Raw genomic sequence first — 10,106 nt, forward strand, 5'->3', positions numbered from 1 at the left:
ATGAAATTGTCTACAATCACTAACATCGAATTATATTCCTTGGATATACCCAATAATCCCGTGCCAAAAAATTCATAGTTATCTTTTTCCATTTGTGTTCGGTTTTCAATCATTTTGTCTATGATTACTCAATTATTCAGACATCTCACTATCTCAGTTGACCATTTGACCTTACCTCATTTCTCCTCTCCACTAAATACTCCTATTCTAGAATCTCCTTGCCTTCTTCCATTTTTTCTATAAGCTAAGCTATGCTAAATTTTACCCAAAAATAAGAAATTCTGTTCAAAGGAAACTGAAATTCAAGAATTTTTCTTGTTTTGATGGGCTTGACTTTTGCCTTGGTTGAACTTCCAATTAATCCATGGCCAATCTTGTTGCCTTAACTCCTTTTAGTATTGCTACTGTTATCAGATTCCGCATTACCCGTTTCCACCTTCTCCTTATCTTCCTCCATTCCCTCTTATAAGTCCTTTTTGAAAGGATATTCTTTTTCACTATCTTTTATTTGGTTACGTGGAATATTCAAAGAGATTTGGAATTTCCTCTGACCCGTTTAGAAAAGTTGCATCTTTTTTGGATACTCTTTATCAAAATTTGAACTTTTCTTTCTGGATCACGAAAATTCAGATCTTTTTTTACAATCCAAGATTCAGATAAATCTTGAGCATATTATACAAATATTGGAAAAATTACACAATCTTTTTAGTAAAAAAAAAAAAAAGAAGAAAAAAGAACCAATTTTAAGTGGAAATGGCATCAGTATTTTTGTACCATGTGGTGGGGGATCTGACAGTGGGGAAGCCAGAGTTAGTGGAATTTAGTGAGACACAAACAGTGGAGGCTGCAATTAAGGCAATTGGGGAGTCTACAGAATGTGGTATACCAGTGTGGAAGATGAGATCTCAGAAGAGTGTAATTGAGAATGCAGAAATGAGGGCAAAAAGGTTTGTGGGTATTTTGACTTCACTTGATATTGTTGCATTCTTGGCCAGAGAGGAATGTTTGGTGGATCAGGAGAAAGCTATGAAGACTCCTGTTTCTGAGGTTGTGGTTCCTGATCCTTCTTTGCTCAAGGAGCTTGATCCTGCCACAAGGTATATAAATTGCGCTCGTTCAAGTTATTCATTGTTATGCCAATCCTTTATGTTTGATCAGGGAGTTATAGAAGGTTGCATAGGATTGCATGTTCTATTTTATATGACGGTATTTGACTTTACACAGAGTTTAAGATGTTTTTGTCTTATATATATTATTATATTAATGTTAGTCGAAGAAAATGAATTGAATAGCGGTTGAGAAGTTAGTTTGGTAGAGGAAAAGGTCACATCAAGATTTCAAATTTTGAATAGTTTGATAAATTTGAAAGTTGTATAAAATAGAATGGTGTCAAACATTTTGGAACATTCCAAAATGAAACGAGCGCCATGTGAAATTGGGACGGAAGAAATATGTTAGTAGCAAAACTTAGTGAAATATGATTAAGAAATTCGGCTTGTTAAGTAATTGTTCACTTCTTGAGTAGCAATTTGTATCTTTGGTGGTTATCTGCTTGCCAAGTGATATGGAGACAAGAAAAAAATGAAATACCATAGGACTGAAAGGATAGCAAAGGGTTCCGCAGGTGTGTGGATGCATACTCGATTGATTGACTAGTGGAGCCTTGTATATTTTGTAAGTTAGAAATTAAGCAAACTTGATTTAAGTTTGGATGGTTGACTGATGGAATGTTTCATGTGATTGAATTTGAATTTTTCTTTGTCTCTCCTTTGCAACAGAAACACGATCCGGTAAGACTAATTCACACTTTCTCGTAATTGTCAATTAGGTTAAATAAGCTTCAACAAATTAATTTTAAGGATTTACCTTTCTCTTGGTTATAAAGTCCATTTACTTTCAGAATTTAGGTTAATGATTTCTGGAAGTGTTTTATGAAATTATGCTCCTGGTAAATTTGAATCACTCACATGCTAGATATTTTTCTTGACTTTGAGTGGAGTAGGACCTTCTTTAATTTGTTAGAGGAGGATATAGAGTGAGGGATTTGCAGGCTGGTTTCACTGATCAATGCAGCAATCTGGTTGAAGCTAAAGACCTCTCTCTCCCTCTCTCTCTCTCTCTCTCTCTCTCTCTCTCTCTCTCTCTCTCTCTCTCTCTCATATACTTGATTATGAATTGTCTCTTTGTTTTGAACCCGAGCAGAAGTTCAGAGTACTTAAAGATTTGGGATTCTCCATTTAGCAAAGTAGCTACTAGGCTGGAATATGGGATGTATTGGTTGCTGGATTATACTCTATAACATGTAAAGATACTCTAGGTTTATGGTAGAAAACATTTAATTCGGTTGGCCTGGGAATTAAGGTATCAATTTAGGATTTTGCAGTACTGCTGCTCTAGATTATGGCAACATGGGTACAGGAGAACCCAAGTCAGGTATTTGAGGGGAGAAGTGTAGAGGTGTACGCCCATTATCCACTGCATTTTGAAACTAGAAATATAGGATTACTCCATTATCTGAAAAAAGAGCCTGGATTTGGAGATCTAAAAGCATCACGGGAGAACACCTGCTGCATTATCCAGCCTTACCTCACTGTTGCTCCAAAGAAATGTCAGTTTGTTGTAACACTGGTTCTGCTGTTTAAGTTGGGCAATAGCCTGGGGTGTTCTAGGAAACTTTGTTCACCTCTCTTTCTTTCTCTTTTCTGAAGTGAGGTTTCCCATGTTTGCTGGTTTTTCCATTAAGCAAGCAAAACTATTATTGAATGATTGAGCACCAAGAAGGTACTTCAAGTGCACATAAGTATACCTGGACTTCTATCTGCTAGACATTCAAGGAACCTAATAAGTCCATAATACTATCACCATCACAAGATTCATCCTACACCTAAAAGTCAAATGATTAATGCACCTAAACTTCACAATAGTAATGGTTTGTTGCGAAATGAAGGCTCGTATCCGGTGTTAGTGTGACAAGAATGTACCGCCAAGACTTAAAGGTAAGTTTTGCAGTGTGGTGGTGAGACCGACTATGTTGTATGGGGTAAAGTATTGGGCAGTCAAGAAATCCCATATCCAGAAGATGAAAGTGTCAGAAATGAGAATGCTGAGATGGATGTGTGGGCATACTAGGAGAGATAACAACAACAACAACAACAACAACCAGTGAAATCTCACAAGTGGGATCTGGGGAGGGTAGTGCCTACTCCGGAGGAGTAGAAATACCAGGAGAGATAAGGTCAGGAAATAAGGTTATTAGGGACAAGGTAGGAATGGCCCCCCCGTGGAGGACAAGATGCCGGAAGCGAGGTTAAGATGGTTCGGGCATGTGAGGAGGAGGAACACGACTGTCCCAGTGAGGAAATGTGAGAGGTTAGCCTTGGATGGTATGAGAAGAGGTAGAGGTAGACCTAAAAGGTATTGGTGGTAGGTGATTAGGCAGGACATGGCGCAACTTCAACTTACTGTGGACATGACCCTGTATAAGAGAGTGTGGAGGTCGATGATTAGGGTGGAACGATAGTAGGTAGTGGAGCGTATTTCTTTCACAGACCAATGGTATTGATATTGCTCTTGTATTTCGTTATGCTTAGTTTTCTTTTTGTTTCTCACTCTTATCCCTACTCTTGTTTCTTTTGCTTCGGTTGTTCTATTACCGTGTCATTGTTTACTTTTTGTTGTTATTGTTATTGCTCCTTCATCGTTTTTCGTTTTTCCTTAAACCGAGGGTCTATCGAAAATAACCTCTTTACCCTTACAAGGTAGGGGTAAGGTCTGCCTACACTCTATCCTCCCCAGACCCCACTTGTGGGATTAAACTGGGTTTTTTGTTGTTGTTGTTGTTGTCGTCGTTATAGTAATGGTTTGTTGCTATCCCTTCAGCACATCTTTGATCACTTTCTAACCACACAGTTCAAAAAATGCATAATGAGGGGTGGTCCTCTAACAAGTGTCTCTGCTCTTTCTTTGCCTTCATACGTTGCCATTCCAGTTCTCTAGGATTCCTTTGTAAACACCCAATGTATGCCAAAGGATTTAGGAACAAGCTCCAAATTCACCTTGTTACCTTGCAATAGGAAAATAAATGTTCTACAGTTTCAGGACTATCATTGGATAAAAAGCATCTATTATGTCGATTGAATCCACTTTTCCTTTTTCTATGTCACCATCCATCCAAAGCATTTGACTCCGGTTGGATCTTTTGTCTTCAGTCATCTTCGAAGAAGCTGAAATTGCTTCATCTGTACCACTCTTCATTAACCATTGATAATATGAGCGAGAATGTGCCATCTTTCTTGATTATCCAATGCTACCTTTATGTCTATGTTTCCAGAAGTTGCATGTTCTCTAGCATTTTCAACAGCAGAGTTATACTTTCCAACTCCGAATCTTTGTATCCTTAAGCTCAGGATCCAGATTCCGTCTCTGCAACGTTATGCTGCTGTACATAACTTATCTGTTGTCAGAGCATAAATTTCGGGAAAGATCTGTTTGAGTGGGGTATGTTAATCCATATATCATGCCACATTCTGTCCTTGATGCCATTTCCAATCTGCACCCTTTTCAGTGCCAGAAACTCTGACCATAAACCTCTGTTTCCATAGACCTGTACCGTATGAGCTTGTCACAGGTTTGGAGCACCACTGATCCTCTATATAGCATCTCCCCCTTATGACATTTTCCATTACTTTTCCTTCTCATTCCAAATCTCCCTAGCAGTTTATACTTTATAGAGTAAAAACTCTTGTTGTCTTGTTGTGAAAGTTTGATTCTCAAAATCTCTTCCCTTGACTTCCTTTTTAGCAACTGCTCTTTTAGCTTTTGAGGTCATTGTATATGGCTTGTGAGTTTTTAAAGAGGGCACTCATTCTCCATCAACTTAAGTTCACATCTTTGGCTGAATTTGGAGTATCTGATAACAAATATATGCATAAAAACAGAAAACTTGAGAAACAAGTACTTGATGTCAAGTTCTCTTTCTTCCCGACATTTACCATATATAGAGAACAAATTACCTATTAGTTCTTTTATCTATGCAATTTCCTAGCATCAGGCACCTTATACCTCTTCTCTTGAATCAGGTGTCTATTTGTGATCTTTATGTTGTCAAGGGCTCATTTAAGGCGCACTTAAGCCCTAAAGCTCAGAAAAGCTTAGGGAGAATGCTTTGCCTCGCTTAAGCTGCGCTTTAGTGTCGGCAAGGTACTAAGGCATGTGACTTATTACCCACGAGTTCTATCCTGAATCAAGCGGTACTAAAAACAACAATAATCGGCAAATAAGTGTATTAGTTAAGGAAAACATTATGAGTGAAATTATTACTTCTTTTCTTGAATTACACATTTATTTCTTTCCTTCATTGCGCCTTTTTTTAACTAAAGCCACACTTTAATTGTGTTTAAAGCCCCAATAGACCTGGAGCGCTTTTTAGAGCTTTTCGCCTTTGACAACATTGAGTGCGTGTTGTATATGAGATTCATCTTAATCAAGCTGCACCATGAATTGCAGAAAGGCTAAATAACGACTTTAGTTGTTTCATCTTTCCCTCTTCTCTGCTATTTTGAAATTCTTGTCCTTCTCACCATCCCCAAGCAAACAAAAGCGAATGTCATGTATGTTTGTGAACCGAACAGAAAACTTCTTGATTAGGTATGCATGTTTTTAATCAGCTGGTTGATATCATTGTTCAGTTCTGGGTCTCACAGTTGTTGGAGGATTCATGCTCGGAGAAGGAAGAGTACAGTGCAAGCTTTTGGTTTCATGAACCTTGGTCTTTCATAATGGGATCTAAAAGATTAAATGTGTGAATTTTACACTTAACATGACTAGGTTTTAGTAATCAATCCATCCAACCGAAGGTGTCTTTCTTTTTATTTCTTAAATGGTAAGGGAAACTTTTTTTTGATGAAGTAATTTGTTTATTGATGGCATCAAGAAGATGCAGTAGTACAAAAGATAATACAGCAAAAAGAACTAAGTCAGCTCTAATACAAGAAATGCTAATTTATGACCAAGGTGCTGACAAAGTTCAGAAAGTTATCAGGGGTGTCTACAGGGGACAATTTGTGCCAACTAAAAAGAAACATTAAGCACCTAGCCTTAATAGAGTGAATTGGAGTTGATACACCATCAAAGCATTTCCTATTTCTTTCTGTCCATAAACACCAAAAAATACTAGCAGGGATCATTCTCCAGATTTGCTTGATGGTTTTATCAACTTTCCATGTGTTCCAGTTTCTAAAGGCTACCTTGGTGCTCTGAGGCATGACCTAGTTGAGTCCAAAAAGTGAGAAACATGTTCCACACATCTGCAGCTACTGGACAATGTAGAAACAAATGGTTGTTGGTTTCTTCATTGTTCTGGCACATGTAGCATCTATTTGCAATCTGAAAGCTTCTTTTCCTTAGATTATCCTGAGTGAGGCATGCATCTTGTAGTGCAGTCCAACAAAAGCAGGTGACTTTTAAAGGAGCTCTTGTTCTCCAAATAAGCAAATGCTAAGGGAAACTTTTAAGAATAGCACCAAAACTCTCGTTGAGTAAATTTTCCTTTAGTATTTCTGCAGGGTGCAGGTTTTGTCTCTGGTCAGTAGTAGCATATTCCCCTGCTTCCACCCTTAAAAAATATTAGAAGAAGAAAGAAAGAATCATATCTCCTGAGAAAAGAAATAGAAAAGGAAGGATCGTGATCCATGAGTAGTCTGCACTCACCTAAAGAGCTGCATTCATCTGTTTGGGAGGGGGGGGGGGAGGGGGACACGACCATACCAGGGAGAGTGGTGGTGGTGGTTATTCCTGTGAAAGCATTTGAACATCTTTGCATAGAATTTGCGAAATCATGTTTTTCTGTTGTATGTTTTGTTGTCAGTTACATATCTACAATCTAAGGACGATTAGGGATCCTAGTCTTGGCTCTTGACTTTACTGTGTGCTATCCATTTTCGCTTGGCTCATGAAATCGTGGATTAAACATACATTTGGTTCAAAAAATGCATTTTGGTTCCATATGAGACTACCTATAAGACTCGACTAATATGACTAGTAGATCAAACAAGTTAGCTATATTCATTTTTGTTTCATATACAAGGTACAAAATGAAAGAAAATACTAAAGAGATTGCAAGGATTTGTATCTTTTTTCCCCTGGAAGGTGAGAGGAAGTTGAACTATACAATGCGTTTTCCCCTGGAAAGTGAGAGGGCGATGAAAATTCTTAGGAACTATTCTTTACACTGGTATATTGCTGATCCATTGTTGTTGCAGATTGATAGATGCTCTGGAGATGATGAAGCAAGGTGTGAAGCGACTCCTAGTTCCTAAAATTGTTGTATGGCGAGGCATGAGCAAGAGATTTTCAATTCTTTACAATGGCAAATGGCTAAAGAACATTGATACTTCAAATCCTGCTGCCAATGCCAACCGACCGTCACCTTCTTCGTCTACAACCATTCGTGACAAATTTTGTTGTCTATCAAGAGAAGATATCATCCGTTTCATTATTGGTTGCCTTGGTGCATTAGCCCCTATCCCTCTCTCCTCTATTTATTCCCTTGGAGTCATTAACCCAAACTACTGCTCAATAGAAGCATCACGTCAAGCGATTGATGCCACTCAAACACTGCCAAAGGACCCCCCTGCGGTTGCAGTCATCGAGCCTATTGCAGATGATTACAATAAAATCATTGGCGAGATATCTGCCACTAAACTGTGGAAGTGTGATCATTTGGCTGCAGCGTGGGCCTTGGCTAATTTTTCGGCAGGACAATTTGTGATGGGGGTTGAGGATAATATTACCTTAAAATCCCTACCTGATTTTGCAGCCAATTCTATGGTAGCAAATACAAATACAGCCAATAGTCGTGGTACGACTAGGCCAAAAAAATTTAGCAGCAGGAGTATTGGGTTCGTCAGCAATCCAACAAACCCAAATTTATGTTTTTCTAGGAGCATGTATCGGGGCAGAAGTGCGCCATTGACTTGTAAAGAAACAAGCTCACTGGCTGCTGTCATGGCTCAGATGTTGTCACATCGGGCAACTCATGTTTGGGTTACTGATGCCGAGAATGAGGACCATTTAGTTGGAGTTGTTGGTTATGCTGATATCTTGGCTGCTGTTACCAAACCACTTCCTCCTACCAATCCCGAAACTCAGACATCTTGAGATTCCATCATCATTTTCTCTTCATTTTTGTTGTTGCCTCCTGCTCCAGTGTGCAGATTGACAAGGGCAGAAAGTTGGTACATGGGCTGTCAGTTTACATTTATGCTTTTCTGTGTTTCTTTTCTTGTTTTGCATCTGTTTTGAGGTTTAGATTTGTTAATGGGAGAACAATGTGTTGTACACTCTAAATGTGAATATGTTATGTGGTGTCTGGTTTAATAAATTAAAAGATGGAAATTGAACAATTTGTTCTCTAGTCTTGTGGTCACTTTCTTGTCTTTTATACAGGTTTTCAAGAAGTTCCAAATGCATCCATACCCCAAAATTTCTAATCCCCAAAAAACATTAGGTAGACAAGCTCGTCATTCACCATTATTTTAGTAATACTCCACAACTTGCTATTGGGAACTAGCCTTGATTCACTGATTGCTAGCTTTCATTGTCCTGAAATAGGCGAAGATTTTGTTCAAACACCCTTCACTCTCTTTATAGTGTACTCTACTATTAAGCAGAAAAAATGGGATGAATTGGATAAATATACAGACCTTCTACTGCTATATAATTAGAAGTTCCTATAACTTAGTGGGGTAATAAACTTATAGCTTTTGGAAAAGGAGGCTGAATCCCATGAAACCATTCACCGGAGTTTATTGACATCTTCTTTTAACAAAGCAAATAAGCTTCAATTCTTCAATAAGACTCTAATTTTTTTTCTCGTTCGTTTTTTTTTTCTTTCAATGAACGAGATCCCAATTGTCGTACTTAAAAAAAAAGAAGCAAAAAAAGTATGTTACGTTATCGAGATGTTAGAAGGTGCAAAATCAATGGATGCAGGAGTTACTCCAATTGCCTTGGGGGGGGGGGGGGGGGAGGGAACTACTGTCGGTACTGAAAATATCCCAAGATCCTAATTGTGGTACATAAATTTAATCAAGAAAGCAAAAAAGATGTGCTACTTTGCGTAAATATCTAATTTTTGCTCTTTCTACTTCTCCTATATTATATTTTTTTCTAGGTTTATTGTGTGTGTTTATAGACTTTAGAATTAGATTATTAAATAGTTTTGTTAGGGGTTTAAGGGATTGGGTTGATGCTTTGTTTAGCCGAATTGGGCCAAAAGCCTACAAAATCGAGCCTAGTACCCCTCCAGCCAAGTGATCTGAGAGCAGAACTAAACGACATAGTTAGGACATTAAACTACGTCGTTTCGCTTAGTAGCCTCAAGATTCAATCTCACTTATCAATTTTCTCATGATCCAAAGGCCACCATTCAATCTCCCTTCTAATATTTAAAACCCCAATTACCATATTTTTGCCCTAGTCTCTTCTCTTCTCCTTCTCTCTTCACTGTCTCTCGTCCCTCCGCCCTGTTCCACTGCCGTAAATTGCCCACCGGCGGCGGCTAACCTCCAAACACCCCCCAATTACACCCATCTTCTCCTCTCCTTATCCTCTACCCTTATCCCAACCCCAAATCCCCGAAATCACCCCCAATCTCACCAAATCTACCTAAATTCGAAAAACCCTAGCCGCCGCCACCCTAAAATACGGCGAGTTCTAACCTTCCACACCACGTAATACATACATACACGGATAGATCTCCTCGAGATCTATCCTTTTCTACCTATTTCATCCCCCAAAAGCCGTCCACCACCGCCGACCACCTAACTGCCGCCGCTGCTCCACCGCCGATCAGTGACCTCAACTCCCTAAAGTTTATACTCTTCTCCTTCTCTCTTCCTCTTATTTTCTTATCTCCAACCCGAAATCGCCACTGTCTCATACTTTCACCTCCGCACCGGCTCCGAACAAGGTTGTATTGTTGATGCCATGAAAGCTAAACTTCGATTCATCGGATTCCGTGGTTTCTATGAGTATCAACAATCGAAGCTTGCTCGTACTGCCTTTTCTCGGCATCCACGACCCGTTCTTGTTGTTCGAGTTAACAT

General features: G+C 38.9%; 1 protein-coding gene across 1 annotated transcript; it reads left to right on the forward strand.

Moving 5' to 3' along the window:
- Window positions 1–225: 225 nt before the first annotated feature.
- Window positions 226–8,402, forward strand: LOC104088387 (CBS domain-containing protein CBSX6). Its single transcript, XM_009593047.4, has 2 exons — window positions 226–1,097; window positions 7,260–8,402. Exons 1-2 carry the CDS (start codon window positions 754–756, stop codon window positions 8,155–8,157), a joined length of 1,242 nt encoding a protein of 413 aa, XP_009591342.1. The 5' UTR covers window positions 226–753; the 3' UTR covers window positions 8,158–8,402.
- Window positions 8,403–10,106: the final 1,704 nt, after the last annotated feature.

The sequence above is a fragment of the Nicotiana tomentosiformis genome, chromosome 5, assembly GCF_000390325.3.
Source record: "Nicotiana tomentosiformis chromosome 5, ASM39032v3, whole genome shotgun sequence".
In the NCBI taxonomy this organism is placed as follows: Eukaryota; Viridiplantae; Streptophyta; class Magnoliopsida; order Solanales; family Solanaceae; genus Nicotiana; species Nicotiana tomentosiformis.